Source organism: Oncorhynchus keta, chromosome 20 (genome assembly GCF_023373465.1).
Source record: "Oncorhynchus keta strain PuntledgeMale-10-30-2019 chromosome 20, Oket_V2, whole genome shotgun sequence".
Classification (NCBI taxonomy): domain Eukaryota; kingdom Metazoa; phylum Chordata; class Actinopteri; order Salmoniformes; family Salmonidae; genus Oncorhynchus; species Oncorhynchus keta.
Window position 1 is genome coordinate 20,018,200 of NC_068440.1, and position 27,099 is coordinate 20,045,298.

Consider the following 27,099-nt stretch of genomic DNA (forward strand, 5'->3'; position numbering starts at 1 on the left):
CAGTCTTTGTTCATACCTTTTTATATTTCCAAACCACAGAGGAACTGGTAAGAAATTGAACACTCACATGCTTTAGCACATGAATCAGTGTGACATCACAATTCACTCACAATGAGTTCATGAACCAGAATTGGAATCATACTGGTAATTCTGATTTTGATGGATGTTAGCCAAACTGTTGTCTCCTGAGCAAATCTGAACTCTCACAGTGTTGCCGTGGGAACAGTTTTTACATCTTAAACCCCATATTTGACAAACACCTGTGCATGAATAGCCCCTTTCGGTGGCATTTGGCACATTATTTAATTTCCTTAGGTGGCTGAAGGTATGTTGGCATCCATGCACTTTCAGGCCAATTTGGAAGGTGATCTTTCTTTTGCCTTACTGCAAAATAGTGGTAAGTTGATATCACTGATGACATGTTGATGCAAGCTTGTATACTTACTACCTTGTCAGATGAGCCTTAATGGTTGTAGCCGCAAAGGTGTTTGACTTGACAATGGAGCAAGAGCATCAATTGATCCTGGAACAGGCCAGTAACCAAAGTTTGAGTCCCAGGACGGACAGGGAAATCTGGAGGAAGTTGCAGCAGTTGCTGGCTCCAATATCCTATGTTCTATACCCAGTATCATTGTGCCCTTAGGTACCCCTCACCACCAGCAAATATGAAAAGAATGTCTCTGCGAATAGTATTGAATATTACACATAATGTATAACTTGTTTATTTTGCATTTTGTGTATGCAGTACCAGCAGTTTCATTACTTGGAACAATGCTGCCCCTAACGGGGTATACCAGGTGTACCACGCAGCACCATGGGCATCCTGGCATGGTCTTCCTGTGTCCCCCACCTCACCAGCTGGCCTTGACCACTTCAGAGATACAAAGGGGCACATTTCCAGTGGTGTAAAGTACTTAAGTAAAAATACTTTTAAGTACTACTTAAGAAGTTTGGGGGTATCTGTACTGTACTATTTATGTTTTTGACAACTTTAACTTTTACTCCACTACATTCCTATTGAAAATAATGTACTTTTTACATTTTCCCTGACACCCAAAGTCCTAGTTACATTTTGAATGCTAAGCAGGACAGGAAAATTGTCTAATTCACACACTTATCAAGAGAACATCCCTGGACATCCCTACTGCCTCTGATCTGGCGGACTCATTAAACACAAATGCTTCGTTTGTAAATTATGTCTGAGTGTTGAACTGTGCCCCTGGTTATCTGTAAATTTAAAAAACAAGAATATCATGTCTTCTGGTTTGCTTAATATAAGGAATTTTAAATGATTTATACTTTTACTTTTGATACTTAAGTACATTTAAAACAAACCAATACTTTTAGGCTTTTACTCAAGTAATATTTTACTGGGTGATTTTTACTTTTACTTTAGTTATTTTCTTTTAAGGTATCTTTACTTTTAGAATGAAAATGGGGTAATTTTTCCACCACTGCACTGTTCCCATGAGCCCTGTTGAAACACCTGAGACAAGCCAGCATCAGGAAGTTTCTGACTGGAACCACGGGAGTTCTGACTGGAGCCACAAGAGTTCTGACTGGAGCCACGGGAGTTCTGACTGGAGCCAGAGTTCTGACTGGAGCCACAGGAGTTCTTGGAGCCACGGGAGTTCTGACAGAGTTCTGACTGGAGCCACAGGAGTTCTGACTGGAGCCACGGGAGTTCTGACTGGAGCCAGAGTTCTGACTGGAGCCACGGGAGTTCTGACTGGAGCCACGGGAGTTCTGACTGGAGCCAGAGTTCTGACTGGAGCCACAGGAGTTCTGACTGGAGCCACGGGAGTTCTGACTGGAGCCACGGGAGTTCTGACTGGAGCCACGGGAGTTCTGACTGGAGCCACGGGAGTTCTGACTGGAGCCAGAGTTCTGACTGGAGCCACGGGAGTTCTGACTGGAGCCACGGGAGTTCTGACTGGAGCCAGAGTTCTGACTGGAGCCACAGGAGTTCTGACTGGAGCCACGGGAGTTCTGACTGGAGCCACGGGAGTTCTGACTGGAGCCAGAGTTCTGACTGGAGCCACGGGAGTTCTGTTCTGGATCCACGGGAGTTCTGACTGGAGCCACGGGAGTTCTGACTGGAGCCACGGGAGTTCTGACTGGATCCACGGGAGTTCTGACTGGAGCCACGGGAGTTCTGACTGGAGCCACGGGAGTTCTGACTGGAGCCAGAGTTCGGAGTATTCTGAGCCACCCAAGAAGAAGAGAAAGAAGAAGCATGCTGCACCTAAACAGAGGAACCCAGATGGCAGCTTTAATTGGACAAGTACAAGAGAATAATGTAACTGCTGAGGAAAGACGAAGTGGAGGTGGTGGATGAGACACTGACTAACAGACACTGACAGTGAGTCTGAGCAACATATGAATCGAATGGTGACAGCGGTGAGTAAAGGGAAAAAGCAGTGCATCAAAAGGGAAAAAAGCAACAATGAAAAGTAGGAGCTGTAACTAGGCTAACCGACTAAACCAAGACGACGGATACTTTCAGCAATCTGACATATCCTCATCTCTGGTAGAGACACAGACCGATGGACCACTGGAGTGCTTATTCTACCTAGTAGCAGAGGGCAATGACGAGGCGGACCTGCTCTCAGAAGTGCCGGATGGGCCCTCAGCAGTCCCAAGATACCTAGACTTCTCAGAGGGCGCTTTGAGCAACATGATCCTTTCACAATATGCCACTCTCATGAACATGTTCCCTCATCTGCCGCGTCCTCCCTTACCTGTACCCTCCATCCTCCCTCTGCAACCTCACCTCGGCCCAGTCTATGGAGAGACTCCAGACCTACTCACACCATCTACCCACAGCGACTGAGTCACCCATGGCAACCCCAGTGATGCTGGCTACACCAATACAGCTGGCCGTTTTGAGGACCAGTAACCTGCCTCCCGAGAACCCCAGCAGCCAGGTGATGCCGACTACACCAATACCTACAGCCATTCCGGGGTCAGCTTTTTTCCATCTACGTAACATTGCAAAAATCAGAAAAATTCATCCATGCTTTTGTCACTTCTAGGTTAGACTACTGCAATGCTCTACTTTCCGTCTACCCGGATAAAGCACTAAATAAACTTCAGCTAGCGCTAAATACGGCTGCTAGAATCCTGACTAGAACCAAAAAATTTGATCATATTACTCCAGTGCTAGCCTCCCTACACTGGCTTCCTGTCAAAGCAAGCTCTGATTTCAAGGTTTTACTGCAAACCTATAAAGCATTACATGGGCTTGCTCCTACCTATCCTATCTTGCTGTCCCCTGTCCACCTGGCCGTGCTGCTGCTGTTCTGCCTTATTATTATTCCACCATGCTGGTCATTTATGAACATTTGAACATCTTGGCCATGTTCTGTTATAATCTCCACCCAGCACAGCCAGAAGAGGACTGACCACCCTACATAGCCTGGTTCCTCTCTAGGTTTCTTCCTAGGTTTTGGCCTTTCTAGGGAGTTTTTCCTAGCCACCGTGCTTCTACGCCTGCATTGCTTGCTGTTTGGGGTTTTAGGCTGGGTTTCTGTACAGCACTTTGAGATATCAGCTGATGTACGAAGGGCTATATAAATACATTTGATTTGACCCTTTAGCTATAACTCCAGAGCCCATGCAGCCAGAAGACTACACCAATTCAGGCAACCACTTGGAGGAACAACCTTTTTGGGACACTGACTATATTTCTACTGAGCCTGCCTCCTCCCCAGAGCCAGAGCCAAGATTCAGCCATTAGTGCTGAGTGCGGAGAGCGAGCCGATGAAGAGGGAGGCCCAGAGACTGATGCAGCAGGAGGCCCAGAGACTGATGCAGCAGGAGGCCCGGGATACATTATATGGCCTCTGGGCCGCAACCCACTGGCTGACAGGGAGGACTTCACACTGGACCTCTACCTGTTCACTGACTGCAACACAGTGACTGTGACTATGGGAAAATAACCAACAAACATTTGGAATAAAGACAATGCTCTGCTGTTGTTTATTCTAATGTAATATGTGTGTTTGTTTACACTAGAATCAGTAGTAGGAAATAGAATACCTTCATTATAGATTAGCAAGTGTGAATAACGTGACACTGTTAGCTAGTTGATTAACTAGTCATTTTGATATCTCCATGTCTCTGGGAAATGAAATGTAGTTGGTGGATTTACGTTATTGATTGATATCAGGCAGCAATGATGACAAACAGGACTATAACATATCAAGACGAGGAAGGAAGACAAGGTGCTATATTTTTTTCAGCACTTGTTTTCTGCTGTTGGAACTGTGGCTGTCGTTTGAAGCAGTTGTCTGATTTTAAGGACTATGTGTGTAGGCCTTATCCTCTCAAGAGGATAAGCGCCCCAAAGGACACAACAGAACAGGGCAAGACTTCTGTTCACATGGAGACCCAATATGAAGACATAATATCTGGCCCAATCAAGCAGACGATTCATCTTGTGTAACATGCTGACCCAGAAGAAAGCACTCAGTGAAAAATTGCCTTAATGAAATTGACGACACTGCTGTCTAGAGGCAGACAGATTGAAATATTGTCTGCGCTTGTGCTATGACAGTTTGCTACGGGAGTCAGTTAATACATTGATACTGTAGGCTATTACATCATACAGTTAATGCTACATCATAGCTCGTTATGTAGTGTTATCAGTGCTTGACTTGGACTGAAATAGGTTCCGGTACTCATTTTGGGTGTCGGTATTGTTTTTATTTAGGTGTAGGGGCTCCACAATACTTTTGAGCTAATATTCTATAAGATGAACAGGAATTTATCTGGTATTTATGACATCATAGCTGTTCTTTACGAAATAATGAATTAAACCTCTCAAAGATTCAATTCCCAGCAGGTGGTACCTTTTAACTTTGAAACAGTGTCAACTAGAAGTTGTTGAATTGAATTCCAGTAAACGTTTGATTTAATTATGAGCCATGTAATAAACTTGTAATAGATGACACATGACAGAACTTGTTTGCTTAACTGCATGCAATCACTTACTGGTGGAGAGGTCACAGCCTGTCTTTGAATCTAATACACACACACACTTTTACTGCACTCATTTCAGAGTACCACTGCCTGTAAACTTCCCCTAAATGCCCTTTCTTACCATAAAATATTTTGCCTACCTCACCATTGTATAGAAAATACTATGAGAAAATAACACAGCCAATGTAAAGCTGAACATAGTCACTTTAAGTGACGATGAAGTGTGGGTGTATATTGCAGATGAAGTAACAAGGGAATTGACACCCATTGCTTGTACTTTAATATCAGATCCACACCAAAAACAGGATATCACATGACACTGTGTTTTGATATGTTTACAGTGCTAAGCAACAGCACTGTTTTGCTCCATTTCATTTCTGACATAGATCACCTATTTTCCCTGTCTATCTTTCATATGCCCATAGACTATATTATTTTCAGCATTATATTGAAAAATTACCCAAATCAAAAAAAAATCTATAAAAAATGAATGTATGGAAATTGTTATTGAACTCAAAATAGCACTCATATTTCAGAACAAGTGGTAAAGCTTCATTTGACTCCAGTTTTTGCTTCATAGCACCTACGTATGAAATATTATGGTCCAAAAATGTCATAAATATGCCAACTTTGATTATTTCTCAATTATGTTTTTTGATACAAATGTCAAATATATGTCAACAATACTTCCTCCAAAGGACCATTCTATTTATTAAATGTTGTGAAAGTCCCGAATCATGGTCTTATTTTGTCCTGGTTATAAATAACCTTAATTTTGAGGGGGTTAAAACTCTACAGTACTCAAAACAGATTAGTTGCACAACATTAGCAGATTGGTCTTGTAAAAAAAACACTTATGTAATAGTTAGTAGTAAGTAGTTGTACTACAGACTGTCAATGCATTTCAAGACTTATGAGGAAAATGCTTGACATTTTCCAAAGATTTGGCCCCAAGCTGTGCAATGTGTTGGAATTGAGCAGGTACGGCTGGTAAATCTACAAGTTTTGAATACCATCGTAAAAAACTTGAACTAGGGCTCTCCCCTAAACCATAACCTTTAGAGACCAGTCTAATTCGAAACAAGAAATAGGGAACTTGAAAGGGAACCATTCTGTAATGTCTGGTTTATATTTAGTTTCTTGGTCAAATGGTAATATTTCTTTAAACCAGTAGAGATCAGTTCTGAATTGATGCAATTATGGGGATTTTTGGGGGATTTTTTTCCGGTTCTTTGTGTTTATAAGTGCAGAGACAAATAACCACACACTGATATCATGGTCCAAACACACCAAAACAGTCATGAAGAGGGCATGACAAAACCTTTTCCATCGGGGGAGACTGAAATGATTTGGAATGGATCCCCAGATCCTAAAAAAGTTCTACAGCTGCACCTTCGAGAGCATCCTGACCGGTTGCATCCCCGCCGGGTATGGTAACTGCTCGGCATCCGACCGTAAGGCGTCTGGGTATGGGTATGGCCCAATATATCACTAGGGCCAGGCTTCCTGCCATCCAGGATCTATATACTAGGCGGCATCCGAGGAAGTCCCCAAAAATGGTCAAAGACTCCAGTCACCCACGTCATAGACTGTTCTCTCTGCTATCCTACCGAAGCGCCAAGTCTAGGTCCAAAAGGCTTCTTAACAGCTTCTACCTCCAACTTCTGAACAATGAATCAAATGACCACCTGGACTATTTACCTTGACCCCCCCCCATTGTTTTTACACTGCTGCAACTCGCTTTTATTTATCTATGCATTGTCACTTTACCCCTACTTACAAGTGTCAATCAATCAAATGTATTTTAAAGCCCTTTTTACGGCAGCTGATGTCACAAAGTGCTGTACCGGTACCCAGCCTAAAACCTCAAACAGCAGGCAATGCAGATGTAGAAGCACAGTGGCTAGGAAAAACTCCCTAGAAAGGCCAGAAACTAGGAAGCAACCTAGAGAGGAACCGGGCTCTGAGAGGTGGTCAGTCCTCTTCTGGCTGTGCCGGCTGGAGATTATAACAGAACATGGCCAAGAAGTTAAAACGTTCATAGATGACCAGCAGGGTCAGATAATAATAATCAAATTGGTTGTAGAGGGTGCAACAGGTCAGCAACTCAGGAGTAAATGTCAGTTTGCTTTCATAGTCGATCATTCAGTTAGATACAGCAGGTGCGGTAGAGAGAGAGTCCAAAACAGCAGGTCCGGGACAAGGTAGCATTACCTCGACTAACCTGAACCCCCGCACATTGACTCTCTACCGGTACCCCCTGTCTATATGGCCTCGTTATTGTTACGTCATTTTATTGTGTTACTTTTTATTAAATGTTTTACTTAGTTTATTTAGTAAATATTTACTTACCTCTATTTTTTAAACTGCATTGTTGGTTAAGGGTTTGTAAGTAAGCATTTCGAGGTAAGGTCTACATGTTGTATTCAGCGCATGTGATAAATATAATTTGATTTGATCTGCTGAGCTCTGTGGAAACTACAAGATAAACATCTCTGTTGACCTGATCTGAATGCAAGTTATTTGAAGCCTAATATTATGATGTAATAAAGTTATTATAGCAGAACCTTTACTCTGAGCGCTTTTCCAAGGGCATATTGGAAATATTGAGCATGGATAGAGACAGTAATATGTAGGTGTAAAGAAAAGGTGTGTGTGTGTGTGTGTGTGTGTGTGTGTGTGTGTGTGTGTGTGTGTGTGTGTGTGTGTGTGTGTGTGTGTGTGTGTGTGTGTGTGTGTGTGTGTGTGTGTGTGTGTGTGTGTGTGTGTGTGTGTGTGCGCGCACAAAATGTGTGTTTGCGCACGAATTGTGTGTGTACTTTGGCCACTTCTAAGACACACCCACCTCCTCTCAACCTCAGCCTTAGAGCCCTGCACACTGCTGTTATTGACTCACTCCTCCCCTGGACCAGACAGAGAACAGAGCAGCAGTCTGTGCCTCGCTCTCACCTCATACTCTTCTCACCACACCAGGGATCCACATCCAGCCGTCGCCCGTCTGCCACCAGACAACCAGAGGAACCATGGTGCTCTACCACAGGGAGTTTGACAAGGCAGGCAGGGCAGCCGGTCTCCAGATATGGAGGATAGAGAAGATTGAGCTGGTCCCTGTGCCTGAGAACCTGCACGGGAGCTTCTATGTTGGGGACGCGTACGTGGTCCTCCACACCGTCAAACAGCGGGATAGCTGCTTCTACGACCTGCACTTCTGGCTGGGTGAGTCGGAGTGAATGAGCGTGTGTGTTTCCTCAGGCTCTTCCACACAACATGTCACACGCTGGATGATTTGTTTACTGACGGAGGGTTATGGATCCTTGGAGATCAACGTGAATACATGTGGGGAGAGCGTCATAGACATTCACGTTTTATATCTACAGGCTGGAATCCATGGCATAATATTCTCAGAACCTTCTCATTAACATTAATAAATACATTGGCAATAGCTAAAATAGCTTCGCATCAAAGGACATAATATACCAACAGTGTTATAACACATTCCCTTCATCATAGGATCATATCTGAGTAGATATATTCACATAAGAGAAGAACAGGCTGTACATTACAAGACAGAACAAGATAGATGGTTTGGCTTGACACCACAAATGCAGATATGAGATGCTGATAATGTTGAGAAAGATAGTTGAGTCGTAACCGGCTGCGACCGGGAGGTCCGTGGGGCGACGCACAATTGGCCTAGTGTCGCCCGGGTTAGAGAGGGTTTGGCCGGTAGGGAAATCCTTGTCTCATCGCGCACCAGCGACTCCTGTGGCGGGCCGGGCGCAGTGTGCGCCAACCAAGGTTGCCAGGTGCACAGCGTTTCCTCCGACACATTGGTGTGGCTGGCTTCCGGGTTGGATGGCGCTGTGTTAAGAAGCAGTGCGGCTTGGTTGGGTCGTGTATCAGAGGAAACATGACTTTCAACCGTCTCACCCGAGCCTGTACGGGAGTTGTAGCGATGAGACAAGAAAGTAACTACTAAACATTTGGATACCACGAAATTTGGGAGAAAAAGGGGTAAAAAAAAAATTCAAAACGAAAAAAACACAAAAAAGATAGTTGAGAAATGGATTAAATAATCACTATTATTTGGCATTGTTGGCCTGCACCTCCCCTGAAAGACCCCATGTCAACCTAACAGTAGAATGCCTCTGCTCTTTGTGGATGATCATGTGTGAGCAGGGATGGAACAGAAGGATTTGGGGCACTGGACAGCCAGTCTTACGTATAGGCCTCAAGGCCTTTGTCAGAGCCCAGGTCTAAATGCCATGCGATGTTTGAAAAGACAAAATGTCAATATCCGGGTAGCTTGTTGGGCACATTTTGTACTAGCCCTGTCTGAAAAGTACTGGCAATGAGTTAATGGGCTAGCTTAATTTCCATCCCTGTGTGTGAGTGACGTTTCGTAACGTTTCACAACTGTGAGGTCTTGAGGTGCTGTTGTCTTAGTGTACAGAGAAGTAAAGCAGAAGCAAATCAGCCGATCTTGTCATCAGCTGAGCTGAATACAGTTTTTTTGTTGCCTGAAGTAAAAAATGAAAGTGACTATCTGGGTGGGGTGATTGACGATCATGAATCTTCCTGGATAAGATACGGTCATTCTCAGCAGTGGTCGTAAACTATATCAGTCCTCGTTCCACACCTAATCTGGGAAAACGATCACGCCTTTTCATTAACCTTTGAGTAACTTCTCTGTTCAGCTGCCTCAGAGTACACCCATTGTACCTGAAAGTACTGTTAGTTTTGTGGTGGGATGACTGAACCATGCAAGTCAAGGCTACTGATCTGTAACTCCAGCTTCCTTCCTTGACACATAATCATATATTTTTATGTCTCTCTCTCTCCCACACCCTCTCTCTCTCTCTCTCTCTCTCTCCCACCTTCTCTCTCTTCCACCCTTCCTCTTTCCTCTCCTCCTTCACCCCCCTCCATCATTAATCATTAACCACTAAACACGCTAATGGACCCCCAAAGGATTTCTTTCACACTATGCTTTCTTCCCTCAGTTCCTTCATTCAGTCACTCACTAAATTAGAATGGCAACATGTCATAGACTGCTAGCTAATGTCTAACTATGTTAGTCACACCAAAATAGTAGGTATGACTTGGACTGTTTACCTACCTCATCAGGCCTACAAGGTACCACTGACAGGGATCCAGCTCCTCAAATCAAATCCAATTGCATTGGTCACATGCACATGGTTAGCAGATGTTATTGCTTGTGCCTTTATTTCCGACAGTGCAGCAATATCTAACACTGTATTCTCACAATTCCACAACAACTACCTAATAAAAACATATACATATATATATATATATATATGGATATATATGGATGAGCAATGACAGAGCGGCATAGGAAAGATGCAATAGAATGGTAGAAAATATAGTATAAACATATGAGATGACTAATGCAAGATATGTAAACATTATTGAAGTGGCATTATGAAAGTGACGAGTGATCCATTTATTCAAGTGGCCAATGATTTCAAGTCTGTACCCAGGCAGCAGCATCTCTGTGTTGGGGATGGCTGTTTAACAGTCTGAAGGCTTGAGATAGGTGTTAAACCACTGTTGTGTTGTGCAGCAGCAGCAGTTACCCAGAAATGTACAATGGCAACACGCAAGGCTGTTAGATTCTGTTTGAGAGTGAAAATATGAAAACCGCATCACCAGTGTGATTATTATTGCCAAGCTATCTATCTGCAAGGGTGACAAAAAAGATGTGAACAAACAGGCCCACGCCACACAGTGTGAAAATAAAGCATACTATGAACATCACAGTGATAACATCATCTAGGCAGTTTGACTCATAAGAATGAACATTGTGCTTAAGTTCCTTTGTCTAAATTTGAATACTCTCATTTCATGCTAACATTTATCACATTTTACTTCAGTACTGTACCACTCATGTTCTCTCCTTAGGTAAGGAGTGCAGCCAGGACGAGAGCACGGCGGCGGCCATCTTTACTGTTCAGCTGGATGATTTCCTAGGAGGGAAGCCTGTCCAGTACCGAGAACTGCAGGGGTTCGAGTCTACCGCCTTCACACGCTACTTCAAGGGAGGCATCACATATAAAGTACAATATTGTCTTACTGATGCATTTTATTTCAGTTTATTTCACTAATATTATATTTGTTCCTGTATCTGTCTTACTGCTATTTACTACTAGAAGATATGGTGTTATATTGAACCAAAATGCACCCTTATTTTTAGCAGTGAACATTCATTCCATTTGCCACATTTCAGACCCTGGGCATCATACTCTGGAGGTGTGCTATTAAATAAACACTTGTTGTAATGTTTTGTTTGGTCCTGACCATGGGCAGCAACACTGACTCATGGGATGGTAAAGGAACCTGGTGTGCAGATGAAAAGGAAAAACAGTTATGCCTGATCCTCACATTGTTTGTTTTTCTTGGTTCTGAACCTTTCTTAATTTCCCTTAATATTGCCCAATCACTAGAAGGAACAACTTGACATTCTAACCTTGTTCAACCTCACAGGCTCATAGGCTCTGACGTTGCCTTTTATATGTTGCTTCAGGGATGTTTGTGTTGGGTACTATGTAACTGTGTATCTTGTTTTGTACGTGATGTATGCTATGTACATCTACATCTTGTATTGCTTTTAAACTGAGCAAGACACATTCCCTCTTGGGAGCAATGAAGTATTCAATTTTATCCTGATCTACTCCATTTTGTCTATTATATCCTGTTCTATTTTAGGCTGGAGGTGTGGCCTCTGGGTTCCATCACGTGGTCACCAACGACCTGTCAGCTCTGAGACTATTCCATATCAAAGGTCGCCGCGTCGTCAGAGCAACTGAGGTCACCCTCAACTGGTCCAGCTTCAACACAGGGGACTGCTTCATCGTGGACCTTGGAGCAGTAAGTTTTGATTGATTGATTAATTGATCTACTGATTGACTAATTGACTCATCGATGGATCGACAGATCAGTAGATTGTACTTTAGCCTCCCTCTATGTGAGAGTATACCATATAGATATAGAACATGTATCAATGATATAGTGTCTATGTTGGGAACACTGCCTCTGCCACTTGTATGGCACAGATGGTAGTGCACTCAGTCACCCTGTAACAACAGTTCATTTGTTTGACTGTCACCTTCCTGAGAAAACAGACAAATTATCCAGTCAAACTTCAAATTCTGTTGAAAGTCAAATATTAACTGTTCGGCTTGAGTTCTTCTTAAATATGTAGGCCTACGGTATGTTGACTTGAGGTGGGTTTATGTATCAGATCATTTGATATACAAGGTGTCCTAATGTTTACCAAACTAAATCCAAAAGCTGTACTGTTCTCTTATTTTAATATTGCCTGAAATCAGGATGTATTGCCACATAACAGTGACCCACTGGGTTTGAACCTGGGTCATCTGCTTGCCCCAGCATAGTGTTAGTTATCCCTCGAAGCTAAACGCCTGTATGCACCTGGAACTTTATAAAGTGAGCAACAACCTTCTTTCAAATGAACCGTACCTGTTACCTGTCTATAGGTTATCTACCAGTGGTGCGGTTCAGAGTGCAACAAATTTGAGCGCCTGAAGGCAGCACAGGTGGCTGCCAGTATCCGGGACAATGAGAGGAATGGCCGAGCAAAGCTGGTTGTCGTGGAAGAGTGGAGCGAGCCGCCTGAGTTAACTGAGGTGACAGATGCTAATTCAATATGTATTTTTACAATATTGAACTTTCATTCCCTAGTCTAAAATTTGCACTCTTGAATGGACATTTATCTTGAATTACTGCAGGCACTTAACTGTATGACAGTTAAATAATCCAGTTCTGTACACTATCATTTTGCTATCTCCATTAACACAAGTCAATATTATCTTGGTCTTTTTTGTCTTTGTGTTTTTACCGGTCAACTTTAACAGGTACTTGGCAACAAGCCAGATCTACCAGAAGGTGATGACAATGACGATATGGTGGCAGATATCTCCAACAGGAAGATGGCCAAACTATACATGGTACGGTACATTGTCTATACACACTCTAACACACACTCACACACACACACACACTCATCTCGCTGTTGTTCCTTTCAGGTATCTGATGCGTCCGGAGAAATGCAGGTGACCCTGGTCTCAGAGGAGAACCCGTTCTCTCAGAGCCATCTGCTGTCTGACGAGTGCTTCATCCTGGACCACGAGAAGAGCAAGATGATCTTTGTCTGGAAAGGTACTTATTTAAACTGCTACACATGCTTATCTTGGCCATCTAAATTCATCCCCTCATCCTTTAGTACCTCCCATCTTTTTTGTACCTCTTCTTCTCCATGAATCTTCCATCATCACCCATAAAGGCCGTAACGCCAACCCCAGCGAGAGGAAGACTGCCATGAAGACTGCTGAGGGCTTCATCAAGCAGATGGGCTACCCAGCTAACACACAGGTTCATGCTCATTATCATCCATATAGCGTCAGTCATAATTGCTTTGGTTGGATCTTTTGATTGGATCAACTCGTGACTCAAATATCAGTCTATGTCAGTTCATGACCTGCTAAACTGATCAAATCAAACTTCACCTTACTGTGAAATGCTTACATACAAGCCCTTAACCAACAGTTCAGTTCAAGAAGAGTTACGAAAATATTTACCAAATTAATAAATAATAATTTGTACATGTAGGTAGAGGTGAATTGGCTATGCATAGATAATAAACAGCGAGTAGCAGCAGTGTACAAAACAAATGGGGGTGGGGCAGTTCTCTGACCACACTGCCAGTTCTCAGACCTCCTCCCTATAGGCTGTCTCTTTGTTATCGGTGATCAGGCCTACCGTTGTTGTGTCAACAGCAAACTTAATGATGATGTTGGAGTCGTGTTTGGCCACGCAGTCGTGGGTGACCACGGAGTACAGGAAAGGACTAAGTACACACCCCTGAGGGGCCCCAGTGTTGAGGACCAGCATGGCAGACGTGTTGTTGTTGTCTACCCTAACCACCTGGAGGCGGCCCGTCAGGAAGTCCAAGATCCAGTTGCAGAGAGAGGTGTTTAGTCCCTGGGTCCTTAGCTTAGTGATGAGCTTCGTGGGCACTATGGTGTTGAACGCTGAGCTGTAGTAAGGTGTTCCTTTTGTCCAGGTGGGAAAGGGCAATGTGGAGTGAGATTGCGTCATCTGTGGATCTGTTGGGGCGGTATGCGAATTGGAATGGGTCTAGGGTATCCAGGAGGATGCTGTTGATGTGAGCCATGACCAGCCTTTCAAAGCACTTCATGGCTACCGACGTGAGTGCCAAGGGGCGGTAATCATTCAGGCAGGTTACCGTCGCTTCCTTGGGCACAGGAACTATGTTGGTCTACTTGAAACATGTAGGTATTACAGACTCAGAGGTTGAAAATGTCAGTGAAGACACTTGCCAGTTGGTCCGCGCATGCTTTGAGTACACGTCCTAGTAATCCATCTGACCCTGCGGCTTTGTGAATGTTGACCTGTTGAAAGGTCTTGCTCACATCGGCTACCGAGAGCGTTATCACATAGACATCCAGAACAGCTGGTGCTCTCGATCATGCTTCAGTGTTGCTTGCCTCGAAGCGAGCATAAAAGCATTTAGCTCGTCTGGTAGGCTTGCGTCACTGGGCAGCTCACGTCTGTTTCCCTTTGCAGTCCATAATTGTTTTCAAGCTCTGCCACATCCGATGAGAGTCAAAGCCGGTGTAGTAGGATTCAATCTTAATCATGTATTGACGCTTTGCTTGTTTGATGGTTCGTCTGAGGGCATAGTGGGATTAGTGTCACGCTACTTGAAAGCACCAGCTTTAGCCTTTAGCTCGATGCGGATGTTGCCTGTAATCCATGGCTTCTTGTTGGAATATGTACGTACAGTCACTGTGGGGATGACGTCGTCAATGCACTTATTGATGAAGCCGATGACTGAGGTGGTGTACTCCTCAATGCCATTGGATGAATCCTGGAACATATTCCAGTCTGTGCTAGCAAAACAATCTTGTAGCGTAGCATCCGCGTCATCTGACCACTTCCGTATAGAGCGAGTCACTGGTACTTCCTGCTATAGTTTTTGCTTGTAAGCAGGAATAAAGAGGATAGAATTATGGTCAGATTTGCCAAATGGAGGGCGGGGTAGAGCTTTGTATGCATCTCTGTGTGTGGAGTAAAGGTGGTCTACAGTTTTTTCCCCTCTGGTTACACATGTGACATGCTGGTAAATATTTAGTAAAACTGATTTAAGTTTTCCTGCATTAAAGTCTCTGGTCACTAGGAGCGTCGCTTCTGGGTGATTATTTTCTTGTTTGCTTATGACTTATGGAGTTGTTTGAGTGCGGTGTTAGTGCCAGCTTCTTCTGTGGTTGCAAATAGACAGCTGCAAATAATATAGATGAGAATTATTTTGGTGGATAGTGTGGTCTACAGTTTAAGGTACTCTACCTCAAGCGAGCAATACCTCGAGACTTCTTTAATATTAGACATCGTGCACCAGCTGTTATTGACAAAAAGACACACACCCCCACCCCTCGTCTTACCAAACCTAGCTTCTCTGTTCAGCAGGTGTATGGAAAATCCCGCCAGCTCCATATTATCCGTGTTGACATTCAGGCACGACTCGGTGAAACATAAGATATTACAGTTCGTAATGTCCCGTTGGTAGGATAATCGTAATCGTAGGTCATCAATTTTATTTTCCAATGATTGTATCAGGATAAGGTAAGACCCAGATGCAGACCGTGTCAAAGTAACAATGTTGATTACAGCAACAGGGGCAAAGGTACAGGATGGCAGGCTCAGGGTCAGGTCAGGCAGAGGTCGGTAATCCAGAGACGGGCAAAGGTACAGGATGGCAGGCAGGCTCAGGCTCAGGCTCAGGCTCAGGCTCAGGCTCAGGCTCAGGGGCAGGCAGAGTGGTCAGGCGGGCGGGCTCAGGGTCAGAACAGACTACGGTCAAAAACAGGAGGACGAGAAAAGACAGACTGGGGAAAAGCAGGAGCTGATACAAAACCGCTGGTTGACTTGACAAACAAGACGAACTGGCAACAGACAAACAGAGAACACCAGAATAAATACACAGGAGATAATGGGGAAGGTGGCAACACCTGGAGTGGGGTGGGACAATCACAAAGACAGGTGAAACAGATTAGGGTGTGACAGATTGCATGTTAGCAAGTAGAATGGATGGCAGTGAGAGTTTACTCGCTCGCTTACCGATTCTCAGAAGGCAGCCAGATCTGCGTCCTCTTTTCTTTACGCAAATGATGGGGATCTGGGCCTGTTCCCGGGAGAGCAGTATATCCTTCTCGTCAGACTCGTTAAAGAAAAAAGATTCTACTAGTTCGTGGTGAGTAATCGCTGTTCTGATGTACAGAAGTTATTTTCGGTCATAAGAAATGGTGGCAGCAACATTATGTACAAAATAAGTTTAAAAAATAAGTTACAAACAAGGCAAAAAATTACAAAATAGCACAATTGGTTAGGAACATGTAAAACGGCAGCAATCCTCTTTGGCGCCGTCTTCATCAGGACTGAAGAAGAGTTGATCCCCCAACCCTGACATTCATAGAAACAACTCCTCTATCTCCAGATCCAGGTACTTCCAGAGGGTGGGGAGACTCCCATCTTCAGGCATTTCTTCCAGGGCTGGAAGGATAAAAACCAGAGCGAAGGGTTTGGGAAGGTCTTTGTGACCGAGAGGATCGCAAAGATACGTCAGGTGGAGTTCGATGCCTCCAAACTCCATGAGTCCCAGGGCATGGCAGCCCATTATAACATGGTGGATGACGGCACAGGAGACACTCAGGTACAGAACCATGTGTTACTGTCACAAGACTATTAGCCCGCTGAGCTAAGGTCTAAGCAATAGATCAGGGAGCTAACACAGGCCTTCAGGTATCGGGCAAGGTTCCTCATTAAGCAAGCATTACGAGCAGTGAATAAGGAAATGTGCTAATCTAAAAATGAGTCACGTGTTTTATTCAACTGACAATTCCAATCACATGGATTGTAAACAAATGATAGTAGAATAACAAGCCAGATGCATGTTTCATGTTCCAGATCTTCAGAGTGGAGAGCAGTGGTCGAGTCCCAGTTGACCCAAAGACGTATGGTCAGTTCTATGGAGGAGACTGTTACATCATCCTCTATACATATAAGAGAGGACAGATCATCTACACCTGGTGAGTCTGGTAGACCTGTACTTATATATTCAATTAGATTGATTGGTTGATTGGTTGGATGGATTGATTGATGAATGAATTGATTGATCCCTATACTTCCTGTGGCAGGCAGGGGGCTAGCAGCACTCTAGATGAGCTCACAGCTTCTGCCTTCCTAACTGTGGAGCTCGATCGCTCTCTGGGTGGGAATGCAGTTCAGGTAAATCTAAGCTAAATTAAGTTGAGGATCTCTTATTGTCCAATGTCCACAGATGTCCAGTGGATGTGCTTTATCCCAACCCCTCCGAAAGACACACACACTACTGCTCAGTGGACATGTGTAAAAGCTGTAGAACGTTTTAAACCTTTTTTTTTAGATCACAGTTGTAAAGTGTGATACTAGAGGTTTTTCTCTCCAGCCCATAGTTCCCTAATTTGATTGTTTCATCAGGGTTTACTCCATGCCTACAGGGCATGATGAAATATTTTCTCTGGTTGTGAAGTTGGTATCTCATTATCTGATTCAATGTTTTATGATAAACTGTTAGCTCAGGGTGCCGCTGGGAGATTCTCAATTGGTTTTACTAACTCCTCCATCCTCTCCTCATCTTTTTTTTTTTTAAAGGTCAAAGGTAATCAAGGAGAGGAAACGTGGAAACAAATGCGCTTGTATGAAATGAGAATCTCCTTCTCCACTCGTGCCTCATCAGGCAAATCGAGAGCTTGGGGCTAAAAGGTTCAATGTGGAAAAAGATGATTCTAAGATAATTAAAGTTCTGATCCCTCAATGGTTTGAATGGTGTCCGCGATGTTTATCTTGTATTCTTTTGAAATTAACAACATGATTTGGGGTATTTAGAGTACTATATAGGTAGAGAACATTGAACATAACAAGGCTATGTCAATAACAACATTTAGACAAAAATGCAGATACAATCTTATAGTCCCAAACTCTCAAAATGGGTTTACAGGGGTGGAATACCCAAATAAATGTGTAAAGTGATGACAACAAATGGAGCTAGTTGTGGCAGACAGTTTATAGATAAGTAGAGTATAGTTTTTAAATGTGTACATGTTTTTCTCCTTCGAAAAAAACATCTGATTGAAAGTGGGTGTGGCGGATTATAAAACCCTTCTGCGCTACCTGCCGCGAGGACACTCTTGTGCATCCGCTGCCTGAAGGAGGCCATCGAAGAGGGAGCAGACTCCTTTGTTCGCCTACTAACGAATTGACACTTTCCTCGACCACTCGGCAACTTATCGGTTTCTGGGTCACAGAGGATAGATAACCGTATTTTGCCCAAATGAGAATCTTCCACTGTGTTTTCCGTGTTATAGTGCCCCCTAGTGGTTGTCTACAGCATAGTTTTCTACCTGGCCCTCCAGCTATGGCTTTGCTATCCATGAGCTCCTGTACCAAATTTGATATGCGTTAATACTCTCTTTTGGTTTCCTAGGTGAGAGTATCCCAAGGAAAAGAGCCTGCCCATCTCCTGAGTCTGTTCAAAGCCAAACCCCTCATCGTGTATAAGAGTGGTACCTCACGCATCGGAGGCCAGGCACCTGCGGCCCCCACACGCCTGTTTCAGGTCCGACGTAACCTGGGCACCATCACACGCATCGCAGAGGTAAGCATATTCTCTGACACAGACACACACCTATGGTTGTTTGACTGGCAGAGATGCAAGGTAAACACACATTAATGCAGTTTTCACACTATATTGTGAATAGGCACTGATTATTGCTAAATTTGAGTTTTTTTGCATTGGAATTTTCGATGCTCATTTGTCATTTCCTTTGTCATTTCCTATCATCTAGACTGGAGGTCAGCATTTACTCACCACTAGATCCCAGTTGCATTGTCTGTTGTGTGTGTGTGTGTTGTGGCAGGTGGATGCGGAGGCTGGCAGCCTGAACTCTAACGACGCATACCTGCTGAAACTGCCCTCGGGTGGGAGCTACCTGTGGGTGGGTAAGGGCGCCAGCGAGGACGAAGAGCGGGGGGCCCAGTACCTGAGTCAGGTGCTGAAGTGTCAGACGCAACGCATCGTAGAGGGACAAGAACCAGGTGAGAATATCATACAGATTCCTTGGCCTGGGCTCATGTTCATAAAACATCTCAGGGGAGGAGTGCTAATGTAGTATTAGTTTTCCTTTTTAGTTCATAATGAATAAGAATATATGGACGGGTTCTTGATATTAGGTCAGAAGTTCTACTCCGGGAAGCTTTATGAGGGGCGGCAGGTAGCCTAGTGGTTAGAGCGTTGGACTAGTAACTGGAAGGTTGCTCGATCGAATCCCCGAGCTGACAAGTTAAATATCTGTTGTTCTCCGCCTGAACGAGGCCTTTAACTCACTGTTCCTAGGCCGTCATTGAAAATAAGATTTTTTTTCTTAGCTGACTTGCCTAGTCAAATAAAGGTAAAATAAAATAAAAATGAGATGTGATGTGATGTAGTACTCAGGAAAGTCACCAGGGGGAACACTGACACAAGGAAAGTCTTCAGACAGATTGACAAGTTTTAGGTTTTTAGTCCTAAATGTATATCACAAGTTGAAGATGCAAAGAAACCCAAGCAGATTTGTTTTGTTTGGTGTAGCGGACCTCTGGGCAGCTTTAGGGGGAAAGAAGGACTACCAGACATCAGAGAGACTGGCGAGTAAGAGCCTCACTCAACAACCTCGCCTGTTCGCCTGCTCCAACAAGACTGGCAGGTTCATCGTGAGTACCACACACTCACTCACTCACTCACTCACTCACTCACTCACTCACTCACTCACTCACTCACTCACTCACTCACTCACTCACTCACTCACTCACTCACTCACTCACTCACTCACCCCCTCACTCACTCACTCACTCACCCCCTCACTCACTCACTCACTCACTCACTCACTCACTCACTCACTCACTCACTCACTCACTCACTCACACACACACACACACACAAATAGATAGATGACAAATACTGTTTTCAGATTGAGGAGGTTCCAGGAGAGTTCAGTCAGGAGGATCTAGCAGAGGATGACGTGATGCTGTTGGACGTCTGGGATCAGGTATGGAGCTTGTTACATATCCCCAAATGACCATTTTCTGCCCATTTCTAACTCTATGGAGGTTGAACTACATTGATTTTATCTTTTTGCGATAGGTGTTTATCTGGATTGGCAAAGATGCCAATGAAGTTGAGAGAACTGAATCTGTAAAATCAGGTGAGTTTTGGTCTTTGCGTTGTGTGTGTGTATATAGGGTAATTTATTTTTCGTAGTACGTTTAATATATAGTTTACTATAATACATATATGTATAATATATCTGTGTGTGTGTATATATATATATATATATATATATATATATATATTTAATATATAAGAAGTGTGAACACCCTCTTTTCTATGGTTTATCCCATTGATAACATCTATGTGCTCCCTTCCTTACAGCCAAGACATACATCGAGACGGATCCGGGCGGTCGGGATAAGAGGACCTCCATAGTGGTGGTGAAGCAGGGTCATGAGCCCCCCACCTTCACAGGGTGGTTCCTGGGGTGGGACGTGGCACGCTGGGACTCAGACACCATGGCCAGGACCATGAAGACACTGCATATTTAGCATCAATGAATCCTAAAAGTTATAACACTGTAATAACACTGTTTAGACAGTTCTAATAGTTATAACATTCACTCTGTATTCAGTAGAGGGTTTACAAATACTAGTGTGAAAGGAGGGTTAGCTTGCCCTTCAGGAACTAGTGTTAACCACAGATGATGTGTACTGCTTGGACATCTGTGTTGTTTTTGTTCCAAAGACCAAAAAGTATATATGATATATAAGATATATGATGTTAATTTTAATGCGGATCTTTACATTTGGACTACGTCTGGAAATAAGTATTGCTATTTGCTCTATAAAAACAAAAATACCAATAAGACGTTTGTAATTTGTGTGTTGGCGAGTATGGAAGATTGAATGCTTTTGTCATTAAAAACTCTGATAGAAAATGCATAACGCCTTCTGAGAGTTATTTGCATGAACTCACACCGAGAAAGAGAATTTCATAGTTGTTTTGTCCTCGAGTCTAACTTTGCCTCGAAAGCCGCCTGATCTCGCGAGCTTACATGAATGGATCGCAAATCAGTCTGGTAATTACCAGGCTAAAAGTCTAACCACGATGGACAATCAAATTAACTCAAGATGGGCTAATACATTATTAAAAATGTATTAGCTCCAGTGTCTTGTCTTCATCTCAAACCTTGGCCTCCTGTGTAGCCTGTAAAATTAACTTGTAATTCATATCCTACAATATTCGAGTACCTGAAAGTCATTTTGGTCACTTTAGAATATCAAAAGAAAGACCTAGGCTTTCCAATGAGAGACATAACTATCACTAGTAAATTGAGCATGCGATTGAGCACAGACATCAATTCAACGTTAATTCCACGTTGGTTCAACGTAATTTCATTGAAGTGGAAACAACGTCGATTCAATCAATGTGTGCCCAGTGTGTTTGCACTGCAATGTTATTTCAAATGTACATTTCCTACCATCACAATGTCTGGCGTCTTTCAGATCATACGATTGAAACTGTTGAGCGATCAGACCAGACCCGAGAGACCACCCAAGTCACTCAGTAAATGTGCTCTTTGATGGTCCTCATCTTGGTAAAGAAAAGTACAGTGCTTTGATCTTACATGATTGCTTTTTTCCTTTCTGATCTACTCATTTTTTAAAATCGGCAAACATTGGCCCTATTTGTATTTGAACATACACATTTAGGCAGGACACATCTTTTAAGAAGACCTAGATCTTAATATTTTTCATATTCTTGACGTTTGTTGCAATCAATGAAACTTAAAACATTTCAATCACAAGCCACACAAGTGTAGCCTATAGATGAGTTCCAGATAAGATACACATTTTACACAGAAAACATCATATCATGTACAAATACATCTAGAATATATAACACGCCCATTTCATTGCAACCAGTACAATGTGATTTCAAAGTTCAATGACACCAAGTGACAGAAACAGGTGGCGCGTGGAGGTGTGTCGTGTGAGGACGACGACGACAGACACCGCTCATCACCAATCGGACAAGGTGAAAACGGAGCGCTCTGGGACTTCAACCAAACAGAGCTCTCGCTAGACACATTCTGGGTTGAACCCGTGGTGCCGGAATGGAAGGGAGAGGGAGTCCATCCACGTTTATCGCTCAGTAGTCGTGTGGACCTGAAAGTGTGAGCAAGAGAGAGGAGATCATAAACGATACCCTGTTGCAACGATTTCGCTCTCATGTTTTGGAAAGTCCATAGTCCTACATCACAAAGGTAGGTGTGCATTTTACAAACGATATAATTGTGTAGAGATTGGAGATTATGCATAGAGATTACGTTTAGTACAATATGTGGAATGAATTAGATTATACCCAAACCATCGTCGCCAATGTTTCATGACAGTTTGCATTGAATGTCTGCCTAGACCGCCTATTATTGAGTGCAATATGATTGAATAACAAACTAGCAATAGCCTACTAACATATATAAGAGCATTCGATGCAGTGTTTTGTTTTTTCATAGCACATGTTGTCATAACCCCTCTGTCTGCCTGTCAACCCATTCGTTCTGTCGTTAGTGGTAGAAGACTGATGTTGCCGCGCAACAGTTTCTTGATGGCCAGCCAGTCAATCTTCTGTAGCCTAATTTAGATGATTCTCTCAATTTACGATTTGTCAGGCAACGAGCAGAATAATGTTATTCCTTGTGCCAACGGCAATGATCATCAACCCGAAGACAGTTCAAGTCTGATTTTGTTGGGAGCACGCCGGCGTCCTTGTCATTCAATATCGATAGCCTACTGTCTCTGAATGGGAATTACCATATGAAATCCACCGAGTTCCGAACGCTGCTCTAGACGCTACATGTGCAAATATGCTCCTTTCACACCCCTCTGGTTTACCTCTCATTCATCTCATGGCCCGAAATATTAAAGATGTAGAAGGAAGAGAGAGACCTATAGGCCTAGGTTTATATTCACTTACAGTGCATAGCCCCTCCAATTGTAAAGCAATAGACTGCTGTTCTTGTTGGTTGTTGAGTGCTTTTTACATCTGCTTACATTGTATACTCTCTCTTTTATGTCTTGGTGAATGCTGCAGCACAGCCCCCTGGAAAAGGAATGAGCAAAGAAGTCTTGTGATTATTTGTTGAAGCAGCGGCGGCCAGCTTCTCCCCTGTCTGAGTCTCCCTCAAAGTGTGAGTAACACCATGGGGAATGGATTATCAGACCAGATCTTCCCCAGCCTTCCTTCCTTCCAGGCCCTCCATATTGTCATCCTGGGTCTGGACTGCGCTGGGAAGACCACTGTCCTCTATCGCCTTCGTTTCAATGAGTTTGTGAACACGGTCCCCACTAAGGGATTCAACACGGAGAAGATCAAAGTGTCCCTGAGCGCGGGCGGAAAGTCCTGGCGGAAGGCGGCTTTCCACTTCTGGGACGTGGGCGGTCAGGAGAAGCTCCGCCCCCTGTGGCGCTCATACACGCGGTGCGCCGACGGTATCGTGTTTGTGGTTGATTCCGTCGACACGGAGCGTCTGGAGGAGGCCAAGACGGAGCTCCATAAGATCACGAGGTTAGCAGAGAACCAGGGGGTGCCTGTTCTAGTGGTGGCCAACAAGCAGGACCTGAGAAACTCCCTGCCACTTCACGAGATGGAGCGCTCTCTGGCGCTAGCAGAGCTGGGTAATGGAACGCCCTGGCACCTGCAGCCCACCTGCGCCATCATAGGGGAGGGGCTACAGGAAGGTCTCGAGAAGCTCCACACCATGATCATCAAAAGGAGGAAGACGCAGAAAGCTCAACAGAAGAAGAAGAGATGATCGGATTGGTCACACACACAACCGCCATCATGGCGGAGTTGGTGGAGTTACACAAGGACTTAATGTGAGATACCAATGGTGATGGACGGGGTGTTAAAACCTGTTAACCATGAGCTGGACATGTGTTGTTGACCAGTATGGTCTACCAATAATGCTAGGTGTCTCCTTATCAATACATTGACCAGGTGATGTGAAGCACTCAGTGATGGGTCAGCTGCTTGCCGGACTGCCTGCCTCCCTGCAAGTCTGTTTTGGCTCAGTTGTATCAGTCAAATGGAATGGGACTGAGTTTGTTCAGGGCTGTCTCGGGGTGTTGTCACTATGTCCTCACGGGAACTGATGGAATAGATTTTTGTTTCACCATGCCATGGACTTTAGATGGTAACAGAACTGGCTGGCACAGCAACACGGGACAGTAGACGCTAATGTATTTTTTAACTATTTCGTCATACCATGAGACAATCAAGAGTTCCCAGAGAGACAAAACAATCAAAACGTTGAAGTGTCAGTGAAGTCAAATGCACACTTGACTGTATGCTGTCTTTACTGACAAGTGTTACAAGGGTATCTAGCTTATTGTTCAATCAGTTTGAAACATGAAAACACAATGAAATGATAGGTTTACTAAAGCTTTTGTTGACAAGGAGATTACATGTCGAAAACACAAAGAATGACGATCAAGTTGCAGTAGGAGTCATGTTAGTGTGACCTCTGAAATGTTGTCTTACAATCAGTCAGTATTAGAAGCAGGGGCGCAACTTTCACTGGGAACGGGGACATCCCCACACACACACACACACATTCTGAAATTGCATTTTTGAGAATGTTTAATCATTGGAATGTGATACAAAATGAGGCAACTGTGCTTTAGGACCATGCGGACGCCTCCGAGCAGTCGGGTAAACTGTTTGGAGTGTTTGTCCGACTGGATAAAATAAAATAAAAAATGATGTTCCCCCCTCTTCCAAAACCAAAGTTGCGCCTCTGTATACAAGTTTAGAGAAAAGTTCACAATAAGCTCAATGATGATTCACTGAGAAGAAAATACAGAGATGGACATTTTTAAACGTAAGTGTAACAACATTAGTGTCTCATCAGTGATAAATTATTAGGATCTACAGCAGTTAGGCTATTTAATGTTACGATCACTTGGGTGAAGTATGTCAAGGTGGGGTATAAACTCAGTTCAACTCAGCACTATTGGTGGTTGTAGTTGTGTCTTGTGTAATTCTGTTGATTGTCAGGCTCAGTTGGCTAAGCAATCTCTGAATATTCCTTCCTGGCTTGGCTAGCGGTCTGATCTGGACCCTGTACATCAAAAGTGTCAGGCATCTGTCAGATCCAGGCCCCGTACCTGCCTAAGACTTTGGGCACGTTCCAGGGTGTAGATCCAGCCCTACTTCACTATCTACCTAAGACTTTGGGTGCGTTCCAGATACACCTTTTCTGCTGTCAGATCCAGCCCTACCTTTTCTGCTGTCAGATCCAGCCCTACCTAAGACTTTAGGTGCGTTCCAGATACACTCATTCTATTCAGGTCCTCGCAGTTTATAGGATCCTTATATCATGTTGATGTGCTTCCTGAGATATTAAAATAGTTCTCCAAATGATGTAAAGAGACCTGTGCAGAGATCTGTGCAGAGTTCGTTTACCTGGAACGCACCCATGGACTTCCATATTCCATAGGGACATTCAAGTAAATGCACTTTATTGGTCCGTTTTCTGACCTTGCGTCATCAGATTTGTGTATGACGTTTATTATGATACTTAAAAGAAGTCAAATATTGATATTGTTTCGAAGGAAGCGTTTAAAAAAAAAAGTTGTTACCACATTGGACAGTCAGTTATGTCCCCCTGTTTACTCTGTCTATGTGTGAGGGGGGAGGGGTGATCATATGTATGTGTTTGTTTGTAGGAATTTGTTCAACTCGAATAAAGCAACAATTAAACGCAATAACATGACATCGCACAGTGGTTTTCTCCTCTCCCATGTCATAATTTCCTAGATAACGTTAGACATTGGGCAACGGTGTTAGGAATATTATCTTCAGAGGAAGAATATTTAAGTTACATTTCTACCATAGCTTATCAGCAGTTCTATGGCCCCAAACCCCTTAATTCACTGCCTACGCCCCAAACCCCTTCATTCACTGCCTACGCCCCAAACCCCTTAATTCACTGCCTACGCCCTAAACCCCTTAATTCACTGCCTACGCCCCAAACCCCTTAATTCACTGCCTACGCCCCAAACCCCTTAATTCACTGCCTACACCCCAACCCCCTTAATTCACTGCCTACGCCCCAACCCCCTTAATTCACTGCCTACGCCCCAAACCCCTTAATTCACTGCCTACGCCCCAAACCCCTTAATTCACTGCCTACACCCCAAACCCCTTAATTCACTACCTACGCCCCAAACCCACTGAATTCTGCTGTGAAACTAATTCAGGTTCAACAGCTACTCTCACTGTTAGCTAGAAGTGAGGCTGGTGTTCTAATGAGGCTCATGAATATTCCTGTGAAACACTGAGGGAAAAGCATGATATGCATAATGTAACAGGGAACAGGGTCATACCAGTGGGATTTGGAGCTGGGCACAGAATTACAACTCTGATAGTGGTGCTGATCAGGTGGCCTTGGGATATAGGCTACCTCCATTACAGGACAAGCAGTATAACATGTTCACACCATTACCAGCTGTTTAAATGATGTATTACCTTGTTTATTATATATATATTATCTGAGGCTGGTTTCAGTGGTGTTGGGTTGTATCTGTTTGGAGAAGAGACGAGCAGTCACAGCCAGTTCTAGCCCAGGAAGACCCGCCCTCCTCAGAACAATAACAGATACTAACAGAGAGAGGGAGAGAGAAAGGGAGGAGAGGGGCAATCAGTCAGAGGAGATGACCCAGTAAGGAGTTGTTTTTCTGGACTTGTTTCCCCTGTTAAGCCCTTTCCTGGTTGATGGCTGGATGGAGGGGAAGGCACAGTCATGTGAGGGGAGGGCACACACATGCGCACACGCACACACACACACACAACGTGATCACCCAGGCATCCAGGTCACCCAGGTATCTGATAGGGAGGGATAATGTAGTGAGACTGGCACACAGTTG

At 43.8% G+C, this 27,099-nt stretch overlaps 2 protein-coding genes across 3 annotated transcripts; both read left to right on the plus strand.

The window, feature by feature from the left end:
• Window positions 1-7,867: 7,867 nt before the first annotated feature.
• Window positions 7,868-21,114, plus strand: LOC118398969 (scinderin-like). Its single transcript, XM_052472251.1, has 16 exons — window positions 7,868-8,199; window positions 10,906-11,060; window positions 11,710-11,871; window positions 12,501-12,650; window positions 12,879-12,971; window positions 13,050-13,182; window positions 13,307-13,395; window positions 16,538-16,753; window positions 17,008-17,129; window positions 17,238-17,328; window positions 18,566-18,736; window positions 18,999-19,176; window positions 19,709-19,830; window positions 20,088-20,165; window positions 20,261-20,321; window positions 20,549-21,114. The coding sequence occupies exons 1-16, from the start codon at window positions 8,007-8,009 to the stop codon at window positions 20,716-20,718; spliced, it is 2,184 nt and encodes a 727-aa protein (XP_052328211.1). The 5' UTR covers window positions 7,868-8,006; the 3' UTR covers window positions 20,719-21,114.
• A 1,169-nt stretch (window positions 21,115-22,283) lies between these two features.
• On the plus strand, window positions 22,284-25,946 carry LOC118399519 (ADP-ribosylation factor-like protein 4A). 2 transcript variants are annotated; one of them, XM_035795659.2, is made up of 2 exons: window positions 22,284-22,436; window positions 23,269-25,946. In XM_035795659.2, exon 2 carries the CDS (start codon window positions 23,373-23,375, stop codon window positions 23,982-23,984), a length of 612 nt encoding a protein of 203 aa, XP_035651552.1. In that variant the 5' UTR covers window positions 22,284-22,436; window positions 23,269-23,372; the 3' UTR covers window positions 23,985-25,946. The 2 variants fall into 2 exon arrangements, with proteins under 2 accessions (XP_035651552.1, XP_035651551.1); XM_035795658.2 differs by having other exon boundaries at window positions 22,287-22,436; window positions 23,264-25,946.
• The last annotated feature ends 1,153 nt before the right edge of the window (window positions 25,947-27,099 follow it).